Here is a 25,865-nt window from a genome sequence, read left to right as displayed (position 1 = left end):
GGCATTTCTGTATCTTTCTGGAATTTCTCTGGCTGATTCAAGTCCTGTGTGGTCATTAACAAATATCTATGGCTTTCCTTTTCATGTAATACCAGCTGTTTCCTGGAAATATTGTTAGATATTGTGTCAGTCAGTGTTTATAGTTCATCCCCGGTTTGAGATACTGGGCTTATGACCATGTCTTTGCCTGAACCTTCGTGTCATCCTTGCCCTTGTGAAAATTTCTTTCTTAAACATTTTACCATGGACAGTTTTGGTTTTTTGAAGAGAAATTGTGTCTACCAAAATTTTCATTTGGTTTAAAGCGGTGATTCTCAACTCTTAATGTACTTAGCATCCCCTTTTCTATTTTGCAGTTAACTATTTAAAAATGAAATTCATAAGTAGTATAACCTCATTATCTACACTCAGTGACAAAAAAAATAAATATAATTGTTTAAACCATAGAAGAGAAATAATAGGAAAGTGTTTTAAAAACTAAAGGGTGGGGCAAAAGTAGGTTACAGTTGTGAGTACATGAAACACGAGGGTTTATTCTTGTACTATTATTTATTAATTATTGTATTATTTTCCATACAAAAAGTGTAGACCTGCTTTTGCTCCACTCTGTATAAGACTTGCAGGCATTGTTATACTAAAAGACACTAAGTATGGTATTCGGATTTTCCATCTACTTGTGATGAGTAAGTTTAGAGTTAAAAGAAAAAGGTTAGAACACATTTTGTATAAGTAAAAGAAAATGGAAGAACAGCATTATGAGTGGATATTGTAATAAAAGCTAGTGCTAGGATAAAGAATGACATACGATTTCATTAAATATGGTGGTATAGGGAACTAACTTGAGTTTCAGACCACTGAACTGAGAAAAAGGAAGTTTGATATTCTTATGGATCAGCTGGCCTTATTTATAACAGTGTCAGAATAATGTTTTGTGTAATGATGGTGGATGGTGTAGTTATTTTGTATCACAAAACATTTTGAACATTATTACATTTGAGGAATTGGAGGCAAAGGATGAATTGGGGATAGATTTGTTAATATATGAAACTATAAAGAATTTACGCAGTAGATTTCTGGGGAGGATATCATAGTAAGATTGAAAACTAACAGGCAAGGCCAGAATAAATAAATAATGTCAATATATAATTTTCACAATGTAAATTGCCTTTTGTACAATACTAAAAAGGATTACAGTAACAGCATTTTAACAAAGAAATTATTAATGAAATTCTGTGACATCCTTGTGTTTTGTGTCTCTGCTGATTGCCAATGTGATGACACTTGGTTCTAAGATTATTCAAACAGTCTTTAGTCTTAGTTACATATTTGCATGCAGCAGCTACATGTTGAGGGAATGTAGTGTTGACAAATCAGGGGGTACAATTGGAATTGCCATGTGGTGTGATTTTTTTCCTTTTTTCTCCAGGAGTAACCGTAGGTAAAATTCTCAACAAAGTAAAGTATATAGCCTCACTCAATTTACCTACCTGTCTGTTGTATTTCCAGGAAAATCTAAATGTTTAAAGCAATTAATTTTTAGGTTCAAAAAAATTTAACCCCTATGATCATGAAGTGGGGGGACATGTGAAAGTCTTGCAACAATCCTTTATTGTGACAGGCTGTTCCATGAATGGCAGGATATCTATTGTACCTGGCTTCTGATCACTAAAGGGCCGTTGAACCTTCCCCAATGATTGTGATAATTAAAATTCCCCAGGCATTTCTAAAATGCTCCTTACAGATGTTTCAAAGCTCTAGTTTTTCCTCCTGTTGCCTTGCATCTGTACTGTCAGAAGTTTTCTGTTTCATTGATCAGTCCCTCCTGTTTTCTTATTACTGGTCCAGCACTCTGCTTTTTTTTTTCTTCCCTGTTTTCACATCTCTAAGGTCCAGGTCTTCTAGTGTCCAAAACACTACTTTATTTTCTAGCGATATCTACTCAATACCTCCTTCCCTTTCTCCAAGGCTCAGGTATTTCCTGAAGAGATCTAGTGTGAGAAGTTTTTTGGAAGTTTCACATTTTACTTAAACATTTATATCTACATTAAGTTTTATTAAGTAGTGTTTTTATAAGTAAAAGTTCTTTCTTATATATCTGTTGACAAAAAATGATGCTGCAGACAGATGAACCGTATTGGTCCAGTGGCTTATAGTACTCGCACACAGGACTGTGTACCACCGCTAACCAGAGTACACACTGTGAAATGGAGCTCTGTTCACGCAGCCTCTTTTTAAAAATGGAAGTGTGTTCCAATTTGAAGGGGTCAGAAAGAATACTGGGGATCTGGAACTGCTTTTGAGGGGGCTCTTCCTTAAAATATTTGTCAGGACTGTAATTTACTCCTTATTTATTTTCTCTAATTTTCTGTAATCTTTTTTTTTTACTATTACATATTTTTACATATTAATTCTCCTTTTCAAAGGATTGCCTTATTTCCATTCTGATCTCTCTGTATAAAGTTATAAAACTTCAATTTTGAAAGATTTTCAGATTCTTTGACTCTTGGGTTTTCTTCACATTTGCCTTGATTTGAAGTTAGAGGAACCTAATAGTCCTGGTTCTTACGCAGAAGTGTTAGGGAGTTATATGGTTGTACTTTGGTTTTGCTTTATTTTCCTCTGTCTACTAAACTTCTGACAGGGAATCAGCGGTGTGGCGATGGTGGGGTGGTAGGCAGAGGTGGGGAGAGGTGGGTGGAGGTGAAAGTGTGCGGAGATAAATAGTGATGGAAAAATTAACTTAAAAATATTAACAGAACATTTAAAAACTTATTTTCTATTTAAGATTGAATTTAGAACACTAGTATAGCAAATGTTTCTAGTCAAAGGCTAAAATTAATGACTTTTACAAGCATTTTACTTCAGAAAACTCTTTAAAGAACCCTTTTAATATGGCATACTTTTGAATTTGGTGTTTTGGGTATTTTCATCTTGGATGTGTTCTGGCACATTTTCAAACAGTCTTATTAGCTGACTGTATTTGTACTATTTTTAGAATACTATTTTTATAATCAAAAGTGAAAGATTGCTTCATTTGTTAACTGTTTGTCTTTCAGTTCTTAAACTCATGTGCTTTAATATGTTTGGTGTTATTGAAACCACTGTGTTAGAGTGTCATGCATTGCCACCTGATTTTTCAAAAGCAGTAGTATTGCTCAGAGCAAGGATTATTGACCTTTCTTCTCTCTTTCCTCTCCTCTTTTCTGGTATCTTTATCTCCCTCCCTTCCTCCTCCTGTCTTTCAGTCTTTTGCTTCAGGGGCAAGGACCCCTTTCATTCTTCTCTGTGTGTACTTTCACTGGAGAAACAATTTAGTTTTTTTTTTTTAATGGAAAAATCAAAATTGAAAAGGAGTGCTATGTAGTTGTGAACTCACACTAGCAACATAAGAATTGCTTATTGTTTACTTCTTGAAAGAAGCATTTGAATTTTGTGAGCATGGTTTTATTTCATAAAACAATGGCCCATGTCCTTAATTGGAGTAGCATATTGCGAGTTACAAACGTAGGTAGCACACTAATGAAGGGTATTGCTAAGAACAAAATATGGAGGGAATTATGCATCGATTAGTTTTTAGAAAATGAGCCTGGACAGTTTACATTTGAATTATGTGTATAAATTTGTTTATTTAGTGTTATCACTACCAATTTTGTTTTTCCGAGTTGCTTGGTGTTAAAGATTTATGTATTGCATCATAAGTAGTTTGGGTCTGGATAACTTATTTTACTTTTATAAACTAAATTTTTTAGTACGTCTATGTACTTTTAAGTATATTAATATATTTTAAAGTGTATTGATTTTTCTTTCATATATATTCTAAGGGCATCATATAGTATTAAACCTTCCTTTTTGATATTAATTTGCCTCTGGGGGAATTGGTATTTTCCTTTTCTGGTACTTGTTCTTCATGGCATTTGAATTGGTGCTCTTATCCTCAAGATGCAGTTAAATATTTTGGGTCCCCTTCAGCACATGGAAATAACATGTTCTTAACCACTGTTGGGCATTTCTTGATGTATGTGGCCACATTTTTCTAAAGTTGAGTTTAGAAATTGGGAATGATCTCTTGCATAGAATGATGAAATGATGTAAGTAATTTCTGAGGAGTTGTAGAAGTTTTCAAATAGCTTACAGTTTTGTTAATAAACATTGGTTATTAATATGGTATTTGCAGTGTTTTTTAACATGGTATTTGAGGAACATTCTATGTGCTTTGAAAAATTATTTTATATTTGGAAATTAGAGACTTGTGGTTGATCTTTATCACTGACTTTGATAGTGTTTCTTCTAAAAGTTGTCTTTGTGCTACAATGATCTTTCCTTGGACACTGTTCTTTTTAAAACCGTTTCTTTTTCCTTTTTTAAAAAAAATTTTATTTATTTCTAGAGAGAGAGGATGGGAGGGAGAAAGAGGAGGAGAGAAACATCAATGTGTGGTTGACCTGGCCCACAACCCAGGCATGTGCCCTGACTGGGAATCGAACCAGCAACTCTTTGGTTTGCAGTCCATTGCTCAATCCACTGAGCCACACCAGCCAGGGTTTAAAGCAGTCTTAAAAAACGTCTTAGTTCACGTTGATCAGGCTTGCTATCACTTACAGCAATTTTGCATATTCTTTTTACATGAGTGGTCGGGATTATGGCAACTTCAAACTTAACCACAGAAGCATACTTTAAAAAAAGGTGATAATGAAAAAGCAATGTTAATGCTACATCAGTGATGGAGGTGTTATACTTTATTTGTACCTTTGTTATGGTAAAATTATCTTGACCCTCATTTGTGTGAAGTGGCTGTGAAAAATGACTACTTGCTTATTTAACTAAGCAGTATTAGCTCTGAAAAGATTACATGTAAGATGGATAGTGTTTGACTGATGGTGGAATTATTTAGATCTAGAAGAAGCAGATAAAATTGAGTTCCTTTAGATGAAGTGTTAAGTGCATTCTTAAGAAAAAGAATACCGTGTAAGCAGCTATTACCATTAAATTATAAGGAAGTTACAGCATAGGTGTATAGAGTAGACCAAGGTTACAGTCTCTCCCGCCCCCTTCTTTTTTAAATGAAAAAGCAAATGTGACTTCTGAAATTAAATTTTAAGTCAAGAATTGTCAAGTGAAGCTGAAATTACTTATGGTTATGGGCAGTCCACACTGCCCTCATCTTGAACATATCATTTGCTGTGCACTTCTTTGGATTAGAAGTGAATATTGTCCTGATAGTTAGGTAGGGGAGAGGGGTAGGAAGTGTAAACATTTAGGTTTATGTCAGTCTGCTGTCTCAGTGATTGGAGTAACTGGAGATTAAGGCTTTTGGCTTTCCTAAGGCCTCTCTGCTCCCTGTTTGGCATTTGCTTTATTAATATCATCAGAGATATCATAAAGAATGTCATCATAAGGTAATCGCCACCCAGAGAGGAAAATTGACGCAGAGTCATTTGTTGAATCTGGGTCAAGAGCTCGAGAACTAGGACAAGAACTGAGTCTCTGCCCTAGTAAGTACTCTGGCAGTTGGGGAAGGATTTTCCTATTTTCATATAATTTCCCAAGTAATAAATTAATAGCTACCCAGAGACAGGAGAATAGATATAAAAACAAAATGAGTGCAAAAATTTAGTTCTTAAGGAAATTGAAAATGTAATTCATTTTGGCTAAGTATGAAATAATTGTGGTTATTGTTTTTGTGATTAATTCTGAGCCAGATAACTGCTTTCTTTACATTTTCTCATTTAATTTTTATGACAGCCTTATGAGAGGTAGGTATTACCACTCTTATAGATGGAAAAACTCAGCCTATAATATTGTACTAGTAAGTGGCAGAACCGGTATTCAAATACAGATGTCTGAGTCTAAGCCCAAGCTGTGAACCATTACATAATTAATGTACCATGGCTTTCTTTTCAACTTAACATACCTTTACTAAGAAGAAATAGGGTATGAGAAAACCCGTTCAAAACTTAGTTCATCTGTAAATCCTGGTTGGCTTTTAAGAGAGTGTTTTCATTTGTTATTACTTTAGTGTTATAAATTTCTGGCAATTGAAAAGGTATATAGTAATTACTCCCTCTAAAAACTAGTAAAAATATAATCTAGTAGCATCTAGCCTTAACCTTTTATTTTATTTTTAAACAGAAACATTGTTTACTTCATCTTGAGAGATTACAAGAATCACAAAAGGTCACTATACAGATATCACAGGTTAGAGAGATTGTACTCTTTTCTGGATAAAGAGCTTACGTCCAAGGGGTTGAAATTGACTTTATTTAGATGAACTAAATCACATTCTCACGTATCCTAGTCCTCTAATGAGTGAATCGAGAGCTACCTTAACCTCCTGTGCTTCCGAAGAGTGAAGGGGACTGGAGAAAACATAGTTAGCTGTGCAGCCTTTTGTGACATGCTTTCTAGAACCATTGCTTACATTATATGAAGGTTTATTGGTAGAATACAAAAGTTCCCAGTGAACATAGAAGGTTTTCTGTGTAACGAGTTGCCAGAGAAACAATAAAATGAATGAAAATTTAACATGGACACAAACTTTAGGAACTGTAGAATTATATATCTCTGCTTATATTCTTAGATAGAAAGTTTATTATTTTAGAGTTTTCTTTTTTAAATCTGTGTCTGTTTAAGTTGATCTGGTATTTATTTTGGAATGAGATTTCTCTTTTAACATTGCCTGTTAATTCCTTGATTTGTTTCTAAATGTGATTCTTCAGTCCAAACTAAAAGACCCAAAGATCTGTGGTCTTTTTTTTTTTTTAATATAATTTTTATTTAATTCTTGTTCAAGTACAGGTTTCTGCCCTGAGAGAATATGTGTATTGAGCATTGTAAGTAAGGAAGGAAAGAGAGAGAGAGAGAGAGAGAAAGTAAAAGTGGAGATGAATATATAGTCTTATTATAAGGACTGTGGCAATGCCCAGAGGAAAAAATAATTGTAGTAGTCATTGTCTTCAGGGAAATGTAGTTGGAGAGAAGCTTGACTTTTTTTAACCAGGCAACTTAGATGTTCTCCAAACTAAAATCTGTGTTTCTGAATTGCTCACCTTTTTTCTGAAGGAAGGTAGAATATCTCTCCCATAATCAGAGAGAATGCTCCATGACTGTTCTCTGGCCATATGGCCATCTTTTTATTTTTGAAATAGCTTATGAGTTGTGGCCATGTTTCCTTCCTCTTCAGTTACTTGTTTGCTGAGTAGTTTGGAAATTAAGAGTATTCCTCCAACTTCAAGTAATTTCATTTTCACTCTTGGTTATGTGGTGGATTGATTACTTGTGCTGAGTTTAGTCTTTGTTATTCCTTGGAATTTTTTTGTAGGATTCGTTCTTAAGCTTTCAGAGAAATTTGGTAGACTTCTGTATTTAAGAACTTTAAGGAGCTTAATGAGGTGTCAGGTCGAAGGACTGCCTGAAAGTCCCCCCTTTCCTCCATAATATCTTTCTGGAGACTTATTTTTAGTTGTACCTACCATACTATAAGTAGCTGCACATTTATCTTAAAATTTCAGTTCAAATTACCTACTGCCCCTGTTTTATTAATTCCATTTGCCATTTTTTTTTACTGCAGTCTAGTTAATGTTTTAAAAATTCCATTCTGGTCATGTGAGTTTAAACTAGTATTAAAACCAGTATGTTTGTCATAAATTAATATACAAATATTTGTTGTTTTCCATGTTCACTTGAACCACCTACAAGGTGGAAAATAAGTTACAGCTTTTAATGTTACTCAACTAACATTTTAAGGAGTCCAAAAAGCAGCTGTGCTGTTTTGATCACTGTTGCTAGCAATGAAGGGCCCTGCAGGGTTGTAGAACTCGCATTAGTCAGTTACAGAAAAGCAGTTTCTGGCAGTTGTTGATAGAAGCACACCCAATTTTGTCTGCTCTTAGTTTTGATACAAAATAACTTTAATAAAAATTTAAAATTAATATTTGAAGTTTTAAGCTACTAAGCATATTTCTTGATGTGTTACTAAGTATGGTTGGTCAATGCTGCTGACTTTGTAAAGATTGAAAATGACTTGTTCTTTTCCTAGTTTTCTTCCTTGTAGTTCACAGCAGAGAATGAGCAAATGAGGGCAAAGGGAAGAGCAGATTATGGAGTGTAGGTAGTTAATCCTCACACTTCTGTCTGTATGAAAGAGAAGGATTAGCTGTTGCGTGTATACAGAAAACAGCTAAATTTATGAACATATCTTAGTCTTTTTAATAATTGAATTAAAATAATTCTTTAAATACACCAAACTAATTCATCAAATGGCTTTTCTCCCCCAGTTCTGTAGAAAATGTTCTCAAAACACTCGTGAAAAGCTGCCGCCCGTAAGTAGTTTCTCAATTTACAAAGCCTCTTGTCATTTCTATGGGATCTTCCCTAGCTTTAGTATGTTTTGAAGACGGAATAAAAGTAGAAGTAGTTTCTGATGTTGTGATATTAGTCACTGGGCACAACATGTTATCTTAAAGTCTTGAACTGAAATTATCAGGTTTTATTTCTAAATTCAGAAATTTTCGAGTGGTATGGGTATTAGTCACCCATTATAAAGAAAAGATACCATAATTCGTGTGTAATTTGCTTTATTTTGAAGGTTTTTCTAGATTATTGTTACTTAGATTAAAAATGTTTTTCAAAATGAGCATTGTAGGGGTATTCCATTAAAAGCAAGTAATAACAAGTAAGTGGTCCATACACTTTTTCTAGTATGTTCTCTTTCAGTGCAATATTTTCTTAAACTATGCCATATTCTGATATTTAAAGATGAATATGCATAGAATTTAGTTTTAAGTAATTAAAGTCCAGTTCTTTGGACCTGAAATATTTTTTGATTCCTTGTTCATTAGGCTGTTTTAAAGCTACTTATTCTGCTGTGGATACAGGGAATTCTTTTGAATGGAAATCCCTATGTTTATCATATGCTGTAATAAATAGTTAAAGTTATTTCATAAGTCATGTACTTGCTGCTGATCTACTATACTATTCAGCCTTGGGCAAATGCATTGTTGGCATATAAAATGTCTCCCTTTTAGGGGGCTTAAGATGTAACTTGAGTCATAAAGCACCAGTGAGCAGTGTCATTGTGTACTGGGCGGGTACTCTCTCAGCCTGTGTTTCCTCACTAAGAAACTTGATCATCACTGAGGTACTCATTGGTTCTTAGGTTGTGGGGTACATTCATAGAACACCCAAGCTTTGTTTTAGATGACCAAGCTAATAGTTGACTCTGAAAAATCAGAAAAGGGAGTTGATGTGTGAAATCTTTGAAGGCAGAATATATTATGCTTTTCTTTTTTAATTCCGACCTATTGTACAATGACCTAGCATGATGAGCTCAACAGAAGTATTCCGAGAAATGTAGTTTTATTTTTAACATCAAGTAATGAAGCGTGAGTCTAATGAATACAGATTTATAAAAAATGTAAGGGATTTAAAAGGGTTTTCTAACTTTTTGGCCATACCCAAATCAGAATTCCATACACACATAATATTTTTTTATTGTTGTTGTTATTTTAAACCTCTAAATGGGTATTTGAAATATTACACATGGGTCTTCCCTCCATGGGTTTTCCTTCGTTTTATGTGTGTGTATGCATGTGTGTGTGTGTCCATTTTAGATACTAATTTTGTAAATCTCTAGCTCATAGCTCAAGGACACCCCTGCACATTTCATAGAATTGTACAATGTCAGAGTGAGAATGGATCATCTAGTCCAGTCCTGTCTTCTGTACAGGACTTTGTGGTCCAGGGAGGGTAAATGATTTGTCCAGAGGAACCTAGCAATTGGTGTTCTCTTTCTCACTTCACTGATTATCCAGTTTTTTAAAAATATATAGACTGGATTTATATACACAAAAGTCTTTTCTATTGCAATTACATAGTACACAGGATAAAAAAATACATGTTTAAATTTGTAGGTGATTTGAATGACTTTGTATTTTATCTGAGTTTTACTAACATTATAGCATTTTTCTAAATCCTATAGACAAGAAAACTTACCTTATCCTAAGTGTGTTGGGTGTTTAATGTAGAGTTAATAGAATGTTTCCTAAAGGCTAACATGACATTCGTAGTGCGATGTAGTTTATGAAAGCCACTCCCCCCCCTTTTTTTGTCAGTCGTATTGATGTTGTAGAGCTTTTAGCAATGATCAGATACCTGAAAACCTTTTTTTTTAAATTAGGTATTTTCCATCAGATGCAACAGCTGAGATGCTAGAAGAATGGAGGCCTTTGATGTGCCCTTTTGATGTAACAATGCAAAAGGCCATCACGTATTTTGAAATATTTCTTCCTACCTCCCTTCCTCCAGAACTTCACCATAAAGGTTTTAAGTAAGTATTTACATCTCTTGAGAAATTCTAGAATATAGCAGGAAATATTGATAACAGGCAAACTAGTAAAGCAATACAACAGTTGTATTATAGATTTTTCTTTACAATAGTAGGTAAAGAAAAATTTACTAGCTCAACCCTTATGTTTATACTTGAAGTATGTGAAAGCTAAAACAGTTAAAGATAAGATTGTAAATAGAGATAATGCTTATATGTCAGGCCAAATAAGATGAGGGCTTTAATTTAAGAAATCAAGAGAGAAAGAATAATAAATTTGAAACGGAGTGGAAGGCATTAATAAATAGGCAGTGATAGAATGTTAAATTCCATAGAGTTTAGGGGAAGGAAAGTGTTTTCCTAAAACTTGGTTTTAACTCTCATTACAAGTTGTTTTCTCTTGGGTCCTTTTTATAATTTTCTTGGTAGTCTTTGAACCGTTTTTAGCAAATACAGTGGAAAAATATTTTAGACTTTTAAGAAAAAAAAAGAAAAAAGACTAAAAGGATAATGGTAATTATCACTATGTTGTGGGTTTATGCTTAGTTTTTCTCCCATGGGAGAAAAACTCCCTCCCATTTTCTATTTCTGTCAAGTCGGAAATTTTGTGTATAGCTGTATATTTGTGAAAATTTAATTTTAATTTTAAAATCCTAAAATCTCTTAGTTTCTTTGACATTTTTAAAGACTGGTTAATAATATTTAAAAAATTTTGCCCCTATATTCTTTTCTATTCCTTTGTGATAGTTTCCCCCACTATAATTTAGCTGCACCTAGCACTCTGTGGCTCATTTCTTTTGTGGAGCATTTACTATAGTGCTAGTTAATGGCATAATTACTAATTGGGTTGTTAAAACAAGAAAGTTAGGGAGAGTTATAAGAACAGGTAGTAACAGGAAAACATTTAATGAGAAAGGCAGGAAGAGGAAGGAGAAACTCATAAATAGTATTAGATAGGAGTGGACAGTAATTACTTAACAGTGAAATAGAAATATTAGGAAATAATTTTTTACAGCATAAGTAAATCAGAAGGGGAATATTCAGACAAAAGTAATCCTTTGTTACATTTAGTTGTAACTTTATTATTTTTTATAGTTTGTGTAATTATCAGTAAGAATAATAGATTAAAATGTACAGAGGATACCTGGCTTTGAACCATTTTCTGTAGTTCACTTGCTACTCATAACCACATTTTTCTTCTCCAGACTTTGGTTTGATGAGTTAATTGGCCTTTGGGTTTCAGTGCAAAATCTCCCACAGTGGGAGGGGGTGAGTATCCTCTTTTTCCTCCTATACTTTATGGTTTGGGAGTATGTGCAATTATTTGATAAGTAACTTCAGTTCCCTAGAATTGGCTATTAGCAGTGTTGTGATCAATTTTAAGATTTTTCTTTGCTGTAATCTAACAGAAGCAGACATATCTTTAATTTTGTTAATATGCAGAAGTATATGAAGGTAATGGGAAATGCATGGAACCGTACGACCCTGTTTGTTTCCTTTTGTATCCTCACTAGCCTGGCGCTAGACACGTAGTGGATGTTTTCTATATGCCTATTGGGTTCAAATTTATTTTCCAGTTTGCACTGTGGATAGTGCTTTATCATTATCCTTCTATAAGTATTTCAAGTGCTATTGATTTTAAGTGGGTAACAGGTATCAGAACTTAAATGTAGAGATTAAAAAAACTAAGTTATAAAGCATATGTTAAATCAAATTATGCTAACACTGATTGCTAAAAAGAACATATGAATAAGAAGTATGACTATGCCACTTAAAAACAGCAACAAATGTAGTTACTTACCTTTCTTTCTTTGTTTACTTTCAGCAACTAGTAAACCTCTTTGCACGATTGGCTACAGATAATATAGGGTACATAGATTGGGATCCGTATGTACCAAAGGTAACTAATAACATCTGAACATATAACATACAATAGCACTGCTGTCACTTTTACGTCTTTAAGGGGAAGTATATTTTGTATGCTAATTCCTAGCTCCACATAAAATATTTTTAGACCACGAATACAAGCATAACCTACAGGGTGGATCCTTTATTTACAGAAAGTAATTGGGTCATATCAAGATACCAAAAATGTGTGATTTTTATTTTACCTATGTAGGACATGAACTATAAATTTCAGAATGAGTAATACAGAAAATACAGGGTGTTATACATTCATACTTTTCAACACATTTTGTATATGGTATTTGATTGCTATTCTAGAGTCTTTTCTACTCTTAGGTCACATTATGTATTTCCCTAGGTTAAATGCAGTTAGAATGCCTTTAGGTGCAGTGTTTTTAACATTGCATCTTCTGTATTGTTTCACCTGCAGTAGAATCACTGGTGGCACCTCAGGGGGGCTGGAGTGGGGCATCCAGGCCATTCTGACGCGTGCAGGGACAGTAGGGTGGGGCCAGGGACCAGCAGGGGCCGATGCCCTGCCTGTGCTGTCTCCCTGTGTTGCTGGCCAGTAGAGACTAAGGAGAAGTAATTTCCCCGCATCTGTAGGGCCTTATCTGTTAGTAATGACAGACTGAAAACATAAATTTAGTTATAGTAAAATGTAATGATTAAATAACAGATTAAAGTGTAAATTCTTGGTGGGGGGAGTCAGCTCAGTGTTAAAATTTAAAGAGGGAAAGGCATTCACCCGAAGACTTTTTTTTGTGTGTGCCATTTAGAGAGGGAGAAAGGAGTCAAAACATTTTATGTTTAAATTCAGGTGCCTAGGTTTTGCCTTTTTATATTTTACTGTATCTCATTTGTCTGTTTTGGGGTACATACATAGAGCTGTTTTATATCCTCATGCCCATGACCTCAGAGTGTCATTTTTAAAAGGATAGATATTTTAATATAATTTTTAAAGAATAAAACAGATTACTGAGCAGTATATAATTTGCTTCAAAACTGATCAAATGAAGATATATCTAATAATACCAATATACAACATTTAAGTTATTTAAGGAAAGTTACTTGATAACTGTATATATTTTTAATTCTTTTTTTCTTAAAGATATTTACAAGAATTCTGAGAAGTTTGAACCTCCCAGTGGGAAGCAGTCAAGTGTTAGTCCCAAGATTTTTAACAAATGCTTATGACATAGGACATGCCGTGCTATGGATCACTGCTATGATGGTTTGTAATGCAGTGTATTTGTTTTATACAGTCCTCTAAATTTTATGTTAACTATACAAAAATTTATATGGAATCACGTCGGTCTCTAGCAGTGGCCTCGTTGGTCACTTGGTTCTTGGATATTTTCACTCCAGAAGGTAGTCATACGTACTGTTAATAAATGTCCATAACCAATGGATCTTAAAGTTAGAATTAAAGTTTAGAGTTTTGAGAAATTCAGAATGTCTGTAACAGTTTTGTAGACCAGGAACCAGACTCATAGATAACAGGGCACTCCCAAAGTCAGATTGAGAATGATAAAGGTGGGATTAGAATTTAGGGCTCTGCATGTGCTCAGTATGAACATATTACCCTGAGTTCTAAGCTTCCTAACAAAGTAATCTAGTGAAAGGAAGAGCATGAAGGGTTATTTTACTGACAGAATTGAAAGAAATAGATATCATGCTTGGATTTCAACATCATTCAAATAAGACTGTAAGAACAAAATTGTCACTCATGTTGCTTCTACAGATGTCTTTTTCTTGAATTATTTATTCTGTGTTTGATACTTTCTTCTAGATTATGTTGTTTGGTTGGTTGTTTTGTGTTGTTTCTGTGGAAAAGGCAAAATGGTTGTGAGAGTTTAGTTCTTAAACTTTATGATAAGATTAAAAGGAAATTTAAGCTCCCTGTTTTTGTTGTTTCACTATTAAAGGGGGGGATCCCATTTTCTTTAGGGTATTATATAAGAAAATAATATAAACTCTTGGATGTGTACTATCTTACATAAATAATGAGCTGGAACTCATTTTTTAAAAGTTGCTGAATTGGATGGTGATTATTATCAGCCTCATTTTAGTTAATAATTGCTGTTTTTTCTAACACAGTTGTTCTTACTGGCAACTTCATTTTGTGTTAAATGTGAATATTGAATATAATAAAAATCAGTGATAATTCTTATGTTAGAATTTTAAACATTTTATCGCGGAGTTGTTACGGTCTCTTAGTAGTAGTTGCCCTGTCCTAGAGCGGAAAACACGAATGTGGGCTCATTTCACTAGGAGGACAGGTTCCTGGAGTGGCTGACATTCTGCCTTCATCTGTGCTGTTTCTTGAAAGATGATCAGCTTGAGGCAGATAGGACGTTTCAAGACCTCTGTCCCCAGGGCTGTTCAACTTGATAAAAAAGAACACTAGGTTTTTGTTTTATTCCCCAAGTCTTGTTGTTTGATTTGTTTTGTTTTGGCACTTAGAGTAAGAAAGAAATTTTTCTATTGAGTCAAAATGTCAGGTATAACCGGTTTAGTCATTTGAGCATTTACATTTAAAAGTAATAATAAAATATTTTAATGCACTCGTGTAAACTTCACCTCATATCCTGCAGTGAGGTATTCACTTCTTAAATCACTTAGGGAATGTTTATTATGCCTGATATTATCACTACTGGTTATTTTAAGATGGTAATCTTACTGAAGAAAGATACTTGATTGCCTAACAGTAAAAGATACTGTTATCCTAAATTGAAAAATTTCTTTTTTAAAATTTGGTTTCAGTAAGTTGCCCTTATTTTTAGTAGACTGTTTGAAATCAATTTGTGTGAAATTCATTGAGGAATGGTTTTTACTCCTATTTAGAGGTAGAATTGATTTTTGTCAGCAGGATAAATATGAACCACATTAGAGATTTACATGTAGGCTTGGGCCTAATAACCTTTCCAATTTTATGTGGTTGCTGATCTTTTTTACTCTTACATCTGAACAGGGTGGACCAAGTAAGCTAGTGCAAAAACACTTGTCTGGTTTGTTTAACAGCATCACATCTTTTTACCATCCGTCAAATAATGGGCGCTGGCTGGTGAGTATGTTCATTTTTAACTCTAAGGTTTTGGAATTTTTTGAGGTAGGGTCACATGTAACTATTACCTATTATGCACCCTGTAAAGCATTTTCTATTCTTCAGATAAGCTTTATGATTAAGTTACTGTGTTCATAGGACATGTGAATAAACTAATATAATACTGGTGATGTTAACTGGTGACAAAATGCCACATTCTGGCAATAGAACTGTAACAAAAAATGCCATCAAAGCATAACTCATCTTTTCAGTTTTATTTGTGTCGTTTTTTTTAAATTTGTCTGGTTAAAATGGCAGATTAGTGTGTTACTGGAAGTTAAAACTGAAATTCGAAACATTTGTATTGATTATTGTCAATAGTTAAGTGGCAAGAGTATTCTGTCTAGATGTACTGTGCAGGTCTTATAATAAGACTGTAATAGACAGACCTCTGTATAATAAAACTGTAACAGACAATCTCTGTCCCCAGGGCTGGGGGACAGCCATTATTTTGAAAGTCTTTACTTTGCGGGCTACAGAGGAAACACGAACATCTATCTGGGACATAGAACCTACCTCAGACTTTTTGTTTCTGTGTCCCCAGAACAAGTTAATGAAACTACTTCAGCGGTTGCCAAACAGTGTTGTTCGAAGATTGCATCGTGAAAGATATAAGAAGCCTTCTTGGTTAACTCCTGTGCCTGATAGCCATAAGCTTACTGATCAAGATGTTACAGACTTTGTACAATGCATTATTCAACCTGTCCTCTTGGCTATGTTTAGCAAAACCGGTAGTTTAGAAGCAGCCCAGGCTCTGCAGAATCTTGCACTCATGAGACCTGAGTTAGTAATACCCCCTGTACTTGAAAGGTAAGCATAGCTTTACACGTTTGTTGAAGCCTCAGTGGTGGCTACAGTTATTCTGGTTATCTCTTTCCTGTACTCTTCCTGCTTGGTTTTCTTTGCTGTGGCTGCTGTATGGCTGTGTTGGTACTTACACATTTTCCAGGAGGAGAAGCAACATATTTTAACCTAATGATTGGTGACTTCATAAAGGTTTATTGGAGAGTAAAAATTGACATGGTATGGATAAAATAAAAATCCATGGTGTGGATTTGTATTTGCACATTTCAGTTACTCAAGGTTTTGCTCATAAATTAAGCTCTGGCTGGTTTCATCAAAATGTGAGTGTCACAAAATACTGAGAACATGACAGTGAAAATGATTTTGGATTTCTGTTATTTCTTAGAACCAATGGCATATAAGAAGAATTTGATTGTCTTTATTATTTTCACATCTTATATAATCTTATGTGGATTGTTTCCACAAGGTAGACTTTACTGCATTCATTTTGTTTTTTATGTTGAGACAAAACCAAAATAGTTTTCCATTTGCCTACTCACTCATACAACATAGACCTGATGTGCCTTCCAAGAGTTACTCAGTTGTTTTGAGTGTTTTGAGAGCATTTTACTTCAACTCACTGTTATCTGTCTGGTGCTTGAACCTAGCTTTCTGATTTCTTTCTAAATGTCTTTGTCAAAGGTAGAAGTTTAGTTTTAGAGTTCAGAAGGATCTAACAGATTGAGTTCCATAAAACTCAGATTTGTCCACAGTCGGTCATGGGAGAATGCAAATGACAGTCAGTTTTCTGACTCAGGGTTCAGGTGGGATAATTGGTCACACTTTCTTGGAGAAGGGTATCCTGTCAAAGATCTTAACCAAAATGGTGCTCCATTAAATTTGAGTTGTTTATAGTACCTTGCACTGCCCTCATTGCTGTAAATATTCCAGTTAAGTTGTGCCTTGCTTTCTCAGCCTCTCCTAATTTTGCATGCACATCTTAGAGTGTGCATGCAAAACTCTTGTCACACGCATAACTTAGTTATGACATGGAGTAGAAAAGTTAGGCAATTTCTACTCTGATTTCAACCCTCAATATTTTTGCTACTTGGCCTCCATGTGGTAGCAGAAGCTAACAGTCGGCAGCAGTCTCTTGGTGCTCCGTTGAGAGAGGAGGGACTTTAGTTGCTGACATGGTTAAAATTTTGAAGTTTGAGGAGTTTTGCTGTTTCATTACTTTACCTTTGTTTTGCTTTATGTCAGTATTTTCCAATTGATGATTGGTTAATAGATACACTTTTATGAGACTAAAGCGCTAACAACTAGGCTAGGAAGGCACCTAGAATAGATACGTTTTAAGAAGGAACGATTTATTTTAGTTCTCAATTTTGGCACAGAGTTAATATCAGCATATTTAGCGATGTATGCTTCACCAAGGTAAATACTTAATTGACAAAACTGACACTACAGTCATTTTTTTGAGATTCAGTTTTAATTCTGTTCTGTTTAGAAGTGGCATGACTACCTTTTTGAAAATTTTTCCCTTAAAAATGCAAAAATGTTTTAAAAAGTAAAAATGTAAAAAAATATTTTAGTCATTCAGTTTTACATTTCCTAAAAACAACCTTTGTTAAAGAGTTTGGTTTGATTTCTTTATGTTTTAAAATAAGGGTAGGCTTTGCTCTTTTTAATTCAAGTTACAAAGCCTCCCTTGTTCCCTACTTAAGATGAAATTTCCCTTATATATCTTTTATGTATAAGAGGAATTTAAAACGACTTCATTTTAGATTTTTTGCTCCCTATGGGATAGATTCATAAAGTTAAATTACAGAGTCAAAGAGTGACTTGGATGTCCTTGGGTCTTCCATACTTAGTGATCAAAGATTGTGTTTATCTTACGCCTCTCAATTTGTTCACTCTAGTGTCAGGGATATTCTCATATATTTCTGAGAGTTGATTTCCAAGTTTAAAATGCCAGTCCTTTTAAAAGTATAAAGTAGAAATTTCAGCATTTTAGTAAGGTTGTTTTACCTGTAAAAAGAGAAGAGTAGTTTGTACCTGTTATTCCCGAATTCTGGTAGTGACCATCCTGTTGGAATGTGGAAGTAGATTAGGATGTTTGAAGTAATGCAGAATCTATTGGTTTATGTCCTTTTTCACGGGGGAATTTGCATGAACAAGGGTGGTGAGATGTCAGGGGATGGGGGAAACATACCTTTCCTTTATTTCCTTTATTTGTATGATTCTGTTAACTTTGAGAGCAAATGCTCAAAATATCTTCTAGCTACAAACCTTTTAACCAAAATACATTTTATGAATTTATTATACTTAATGTATCATGTATGGTTATCTGTGATGGAAATTTTTTAAAATTCTGTTTTCAAATTGTAGAACATATCCTGCACTAGAGACTTTAACAGAACCTCACCAGCTCACAGCCACTTTAAGTTGTGTAATTGGAGTGGCCCGCAGTTTGGTATCGGGAGGCAAATGGTTTCCTGAAGGTCCAACACATATGCTACCTCTGTTGATGAGAGCGTTGCCTGGGGTGGATCCAAATGACTTCAGTAAATGCATGGTGAGCATATTTAGGATTCTGTTTGGTAGCTAAGTGATAACTGTGTAAGTGGATATCCTGTTTAATTTTTTTTCAAATGCTCTTTAGAACAAAATACAATATAAAATTTGTTAATGGTAACAGAATTATATCTGTAGATGCCTAAGTTTAGGTTTGTGGTTAGTTGATCTCTTACATCTTCCTTCATCAGTAACTTGTGATTACCTTTATTTATTTAATGACCATTTGATGTTTTAAAGCTCCTTATATAGGGTCTGGCAGAAGGCTTTGCTTCAGTGTGGTTGGTAGAGTAAGAATATGGGTATAACAATTTATCATTTTGATTTGAGCATTCCACCTAAAATGTTATATGGTGTGCTTGAGTGTGATATTGTTATGTTACAGAATTGCATGCTTATGATTCTATAATAAAAGATTTTGTAATAAGAAAGCAGTGTTATTTGTGTCGGACCCTGTATATTTACTATTTTCCTTAAGCAGAGACATAAAAAATTATAGCATATGATCATTTGTACTTACCTTTGTCTTCACTGGTGACAAGGGAGCATGATACAAGTTACTAGGTATAGAATGCCAGATCCTGTTTATACACACATCTCCTGACATTGCTCATCTTCCCTTCTCTCTAGTTTCTGCATTAGCTAATTTATCCTTCGTTACGGTTACATTTTTAGAAGAGAGGCAGAGTAACCTCTCAGTGACAAAAGGTTGGAGAACTTTGTGCTTAAATCCAATAAATAACTATAGGAAAGTAAATGTAGTATACTTTCATTACTGAAGTAACAGCTCGTTCATTTTGAGGAACCTTAAAATGTTCAATTTTAAGTGAAAAAATTTCCAGAAACATTGTTGTGGGATTCCCCCAGGGTAATTTATTTGGGTAAATTACAATATGCCTGTATTTTTGAACTAGAACTATGTAATTAATGTTAAATTTGTTGCACCTTCCCACAGATTACATTCCAGTTCATAGCAACGTTTTCCACCCTGGTGCCTTTAGTAGATTGCTCGTCTGTACTGCAAGAGAGACATGACCTCACAGAGGTAAGGCTGCTTTCTGGTGGTAGAGGAACTGGTTAACTGAGCTCTCAATTTTTATTGTCTACGCATAGCAGTATTTGCTAGTTTCAGAGCAACTTTGGATAGGTGCTAACAAATTAAAATGACTGTTTTGTGGCTACATTATACAAATGGAAGGCCGTGTTGTCTTTGCTATTTTGACATCCAGAGGTGTATTTCAGTTGGTCACTTTTTAATGTTTTGTTTTTGCATTTTCTTATGTTAGTAATAAATCCATTGAGGAGATTGTCATGTAATGAAGATTTTCTTTATTACTTTTTGGTTCTTTTACAACTGTTTTCTTTATTGTGGGCATATTACTACCCACGTCTACCACACAAACATCTAATATTGAATCATTTAGATGTTTAAGTAGGGAGGGATAAGCCTTTATACATACACCAGAAGTTTGAAATGGTTTGAAAAATGTAATTGATAATAAAAATGGCTGCTTGACTTCTGGTTTGGCCCTTATAAAATATGTTAATTCTTACTTTGGTTCCTGGAAAGTAGTAGACGAGTTATCTAAATTGATATGTGATTATGATGTTATTTCTCCCAGTACACAGCATAATAATTTAGTGTTATATCTATATAGTAGACCATATTTGAGTTTTGTTCAGAGAAAAAAATCAAAGGCTATTTTTAATTTTTGTCCACGTTAATGTTATAGGTGGAACGAGAACTGTGTTCAGCCACAGCTGAATTTGAGGATTTTGTCTTACAGTTTATGGACAGGTGAGTGTGTACCTCAGACCGGCCCTTTATCTGAATCCAAAACAATGACTGTTCTGTCCCAGCAGCTGTAGTCCCCTCCTTCATTGGCGTGCTCTGACAACTGCCCCGAGGGCAGTGCTCTGCAGGTGTAACGGGACACTTGATTTGTGAGCCCCATACAAATTTAGGAGCTGCCGCTTGAACAGTTACAACAGTATAGGTTTGTCCAGTCATTAAAAATGGTAAACCAGTTTTTAGCTGCTAATATTATGCTTTCTTTCTCTGCATTATTTAGATGCTTTGGACTTATAGAAAGCAGCACCTTGGAGCAAACAAGGGAAGAGACGGAGACTGAGAAAATGACCCACCTGGAGAGTTTGGTAGAGTTGGGTCTGTCTTCTACATTTAGTACGATCCTCACGCAGTGTTCCAAAGAAATATTCATGGTAAGAATGCATTGCTACAGGAAATTGAATTACACTCTTGTAATTTTAATTTGAAGTTATAAAATTAAGCTACTTTAAGTGTGTATATCAATGCCAGTTTACCGTCTCTTTTCATAATAAAATTTGAAAGAGATACACAATTGATGCTCATTATTCACAAACTCCGTATTTGCAAATTTACCTACTGGCTAAAATTTATTTGTAATCCCTAAATTAATACTTGCATTGTTTTTGTACAAACATGTAAAAATGGTAAAAGTTTGAATTGGACATGCTTCTGGCTGGGGTTGAGTAGGTGGTGCTTTGCCTTTTTGTTTCAGCTCTAATACTGTAAATGTGTTCTTTTTGTATCTATCTCGTGCCAGGGTTTTTTTTTACATTTTTGTGTTTTTGTTGGTGATTTTGCTGCTTTTCTAAAATGGCCCAAAGAGCAGTGCTGAAGCCATGTCTAGTGTTCTAAGCATAAGAGAGTTGTGATGTGTCTGATGGAGAAAATACCATGTTTTAGATGAGCTTTGTTCAGGCATGAGATGTAGTGCTATTGACTTTTGACTTTTGTGCTAGTGAAACAAGAATACATATTAAATAAGTTGTCTTTTCTTTTCAATTTTATTTATTTATTTTTAGAGAGAGGGTAAAGGAGGAAGAAAGAGAATGAGAGAAACATCGGTGTGTGAGAGATACATTGATCAATTGCCTCTCACACACCCCTAACTGAGGACCTTTCCTGCAACCCAGGCATGTGCCCTGAGTGGAAATCGAACCGGCAACCCTTCAGCTTGCAGGCCAACACTCAATCCACTGAACCACACCAGCCAGGGCTAAATAAGGTGTCTGGAAACAGAGACATAATTCATCATTTGATGAAAATATACCCAGAACCTTGCAGGAACTTAATCCTGTATTTCCCCTAGGGACAAAGGTTTTACTAGCTAGCAAATTAGTATTTAATAATTCAGAGCTCTCATCAGCTTTATAGAACATAACTGCTACAAACAGCAAAGATTACTGTAGTTTCTTTTTTTTTATTTTTTAAGATTTTATTTATTTACTTTTAGAGAGAGGTGAAGGGAGAGAGAGAGAAGGAGAAATACACCAATGTGTGAGAGATGTATCGATCGGTTGCCTCACGCCCCCAACTGGCGACTTGGCCCAAACCCAGGCAACTGGGTTCCCCAACTGGTACTCTAACCAGTGACCCCCTCAGTTCACAGGCCAGTGCTCAATCCACTGAGTCACACCAGCCAGGGCTAACTGTAGTTTTAAAGTTTACAATTAAAATACAATTTGGGAGAATGGTTTTAGAAATTGTTTATACCATAACATGATAGAAATTAAATCCTAATTATAAAAATCTGGCCCTGACTGGTGTAATTCAGTGGATTGAGTGCAGGCCTGTGAACCAAAGGGTCCACAGTTCGATTACCAGTCGGGTACATGCCTGGGTTGCAGGCTAGTTCCCAGTTCCTGGCAGGGGACGCACGAGAGGCAACCATACATTGATGTTTCTCTCCATCTCTTTCTCCCTCCCTTCCCTTCTCTCTCAAAGTAAATAAATAAAATCTTTTTAAAAATCTGGCAAATTATGATGAATGAGAACATTTGTTGTCATGTTGCATTTTATCAACATTCATTTGATACTGGCTGATACCTATTATGTACAGTGTGGTCCTTGAAACTGTACTTCATTGCCCTGGCTGGTGTGGCTCAGTGGATTGAGTGCCAGGCTGCACACCAAAGGGTCGCTGGTTTGATTCCCAGTGAGGACACATGCCTGGGTTGCAGGGCTGGGTCCCCAGTTGGGTATGTACAAGAGGAAACCTCTCATTGGTGTTTCTCTCCCTCTCTTTCTCCCTCCCTTTCCCTCTCTCTAAAAATAAATTAATTAACTCTTTAAAGAGAAAACCAAACTATACTGTACTTTCATTTCTGTTTCTTTTCCTTTCATCTGAGATCATTGTTCATTTTGTTTATACTGGTGAAAAGCTAACCTGTTTTAGGTTACCTGTTTAGCTAACAGGTTTTAGCTAACCTGTTTACTTATACTCATATAAGTATACTCATATACTTATATGAGTATAAATAAGTTAACATAAATCTTTTATTTAATCAAAATATTTTAAAGGGAGTTTAAGTTGTTTATAATTTTGAATATTGTTAATCTGCATATAGAGCTTTCTTTCATTCAGCAATTAAAATTCTGTGACTTGATTATAAAATTAAGACTGCTTCAAATCTTTTGGATTAGAGATAAATGTTTATAGTTTGTTGTTGTCAGAATGACAAAATGTATATATTGAAGTCTAAAAAAATTATTTTCTTATATTAGACTAGCCAACAAGGTAATTGTATTTGCTTCCAGAAGTTGTAATTTTGTGTTTGGTGTTTCTGTAGCAAATAAAGTCTTATGTCTCAGATGTCTTGTTCATGTTGGGGTCTTGTGCAAAGATTATTCATAGACATGAATGTAACATAATTAAGCATATCCATATGAATTCCGATGGCTAAAAATTTCCTACTTGGTTACTTTTAATACAATCTGAGCATCATTTAAAAATGTGTTATGTTTAATTTTCTTTAAAATGCTGATTAGACATTTTCATTTTTTATATATCTGAACCAGGTGGCCCTTCAGAAGGTTTTTAATTTTTCTATTTCACATATATTTGAAACAAGAGTAGCAGGCCGTATGGTGGCAGACATGTGCCGTGCTGCCGTGAAGGTGAGTTGGGGGTTTTTGGACTGATGAATTAATGAATCAGTATCCAGCAGGTTTATGTGATTAATTATTTTAGATGTGCTCATTATACTTACAATACATCATTCTTTCAGTAGCTGCTTATGGCCTTCATTTGTCACTAAAAATAGTGCTAGTGTGAATTTTGTGACTGTTAAATATTTGTACTTTTCAAAAAAAACCCTAACTTAAATAAATGTTTTCAGTGCTGCCCAGAAGAATCTTTGAAGCTGTTTGTCCCCCACTGCTGCAGTGTTATAACTCAGCTTGCAACGAGTAAGTCAGAGGGGTATCTTTCTGTATTTATAACTTCGGATAAATTTTTTCCTTGGTTTCTAGGACTCTGTTGATGAAAACAGTTTAAGTTATGTAATATTTTAATTTTGCAGTTTGGGGGCAAATTGCTCAAAATAAGGTATCACCATATTGACAAGTAGCATAGAAATTTGACTTTACTAAATTAATATTTTCATACATACGAGACCCAGTCAGAGGTTGCCATAAAAAATACCAGTTATTTTGTGATATGTGCAGGGTCAGACATTTTGGCTGGTGTGTTTGTTTTCTTAAAAAGTGAGTTTTCCCCTCTTCTGGTTCAAGTTCAGCTTACTGGTGAAGGGATTGAAAAGTCTCCCTAAGAAGAATTTATAGGAACTACTTATAAAGGACACATGGGCAACAACTAAGGGGAGTGGAAATGGGAGGGGGTGGGGAGCACTGGGGGGTGGGCTGGGATAGGAGTAAAAGACAGAAAACTGTACTTGAACAATAATTAAATAAAAATAAATAAATAAATAAGACTATGCATTAGTACATAGATAATGTTTTCTAAGACTTTGAATTTGCATAAAATATTAAAATGTACAGGTATAAGTAATCATCCAATTAAGAGGAAAATTGAAGGATTCATGTTTGCCTTGAGTTTTAAATTCAACTTCACAAATGGTATCAAGAAAAAATTATACTCAAGCCTATGTAGTACATTCATGTACAATATATTTAAAATCAGTTCAACTCAGAAAAACTGCCTTTTGACCCAGCACTTCCACTGCTGGGATTATACTCTAAGAATCCTGAAACACCAATTCAAAAGAACCTGTGCACCCCAATGTTCATAGCAGCACAAATTACAATAGCTAAATGCTGGAAGCAACCTAAGTGCCCGTAGTAAATGAATGGATCCAAAAACTATGGTACATTTACACAATGGAATTCTATGCAGCAGAAAGAAAGAAGGAGCTCCTACCCTTTGCAACAGCATGGATGGAACTGGAGAGCATTATGCTAAGTAAAATAAGACAGGCCATGAAAGACAAATACCATATGATCTCACCTATAAGTGGAACCTAATCAACAAAACAAACATGCAAGCAAAATATAAGCAGCGATAGTGAAATTAATAACAAACTGACTGTAACGAGATGGGAAGTGGGAGGGGATGGGGGGGAATGGGGAGGGGTTTTCAGGAACATGTATAAAGGACACATTGACAAAACCAAAGGAGGGTAGATTGGGGGTGGGAGATGGGGATGGCTGGGGTGGGTGGGGAGTTGTGGGGGGGATGGAGACAACTACTTGAACAACAAATTAAAAAATATTAAAAAGAAATAAAATAATAAAAAATGAAAAACAAAAGTCTTTCTAAAAGAGACTTTTTCAGTTATTAGAAATGTTAAATATAAATGCTTTTAAAAGGATTCATTTAGTTGGATACCTGACTTTTTTGCCCCTCTGATGCCGTTTTGCCTTTCTTAGATGATGTGTTAAATGAAGAAGAGCTAGACAAGGAGTTACTGTGGAATCTTCAACTTTTGTCTGAGGTATTGTAAATCTTTGGAATAAGAAAATATTACTATAAAAATGTTGGCTTGCTATTAGGATTTCTTTTTTTGCAAATTTGACATTAAAACATGAAAAGTCATAAGCTTTAAATATTTCGATTCAGCTGCAGAAATTCAGATAATGTCATTTTCTTGTTATCATAGTATAATTGTTGATAACTTTATGTTCAGTTCTGGACTTTTTACTGATTAATTCTAAGTATAGGTAACTCATTAACTGAAAAGTGTTTTGGATTTGGGAATCCTTTTTTTCTCTATATTCTAAATTTGGCCATTAATCAAACTTCAGGGGGGGTTTTTTGTTGTTGTTTTTTATGGGTTAGTTCAGGAACCAAAGAACAAAGAAATTCAATTAATTTTGCCTCTTAAAGG

At 34.6% G+C, this 25,865-nt stretch overlaps 1 protein-coding gene across 2 annotated transcripts in view; it reads left to right on the top strand.

The window, feature by feature from the left end:
* The window catches only part of PSME4 (proteasome activator subunit 4), a 92,696-nt gene that overhangs the window by 24,917 nt on the left and 41,914 nt on the right, over window positions 1–25,865 (top strand). For both annotated transcript variants that reach the window (XM_037047902.1, XM_037047901.1), the window contains exons 4-17: window positions 8,274–8,318; window positions 10,175–10,324; window positions 11,527–11,590; window positions 12,147–12,221; window positions 13,338–13,460; window positions 15,201–15,293; window positions 15,877–16,142; window positions 18,507–18,693; window positions 19,648–19,737; window positions 20,426–20,490; window positions 20,765–20,915; window positions 23,539–23,637; window positions 23,859–23,928; window positions 25,408–25,472. In XM_037047902.1, coding sequence (XP_036903797.1) covers window positions 8,274–8,318; window positions 10,175–10,324; window positions 11,527–11,590; window positions 12,147–12,221; window positions 13,338–13,460; window positions 15,201–15,293; window positions 15,877–16,142; window positions 18,507–18,693; window positions 19,648–19,737; window positions 20,426–20,490; window positions 20,765–20,915; window positions 23,539–23,637; window positions 23,859–23,928; window positions 25,408–25,472 — 1,543 coding nt within the window. The remainder of the gene's footprint in view (window positions 1–8,273; window positions 8,319–10,174; window positions 10,325–11,526; window positions 11,591–12,146; window positions 12,222–13,337; window positions 13,461–15,200; window positions 15,294–15,876; window positions 16,143–18,506; window positions 18,694–19,647; window positions 19,738–20,425; window positions 20,491–20,764; window positions 20,916–23,538; window positions 23,638–23,858; window positions 23,929–25,407; window positions 25,473–25,865) is intronic.

The sequence above is a fragment of the Sturnira hondurensis genome, unplaced genomic scaffold, assembly GCF_014824575.4.
Source record: "Sturnira hondurensis isolate 20B ecotype Veracruz unplaced genomic scaffold, ASM1482457v3 Scaffold0006413, whole genome shotgun sequence".
In the NCBI taxonomy this organism is placed as follows: Eukaryota; Metazoa; Chordata; class Mammalia; order Chiroptera; family Phyllostomidae; genus Sturnira; species Sturnira hondurensis.
The sequence above is the reverse complement of the archived record's forward strand: the minus strand, read 5'-3'. Positions and strand labels throughout refer to the sequence as shown.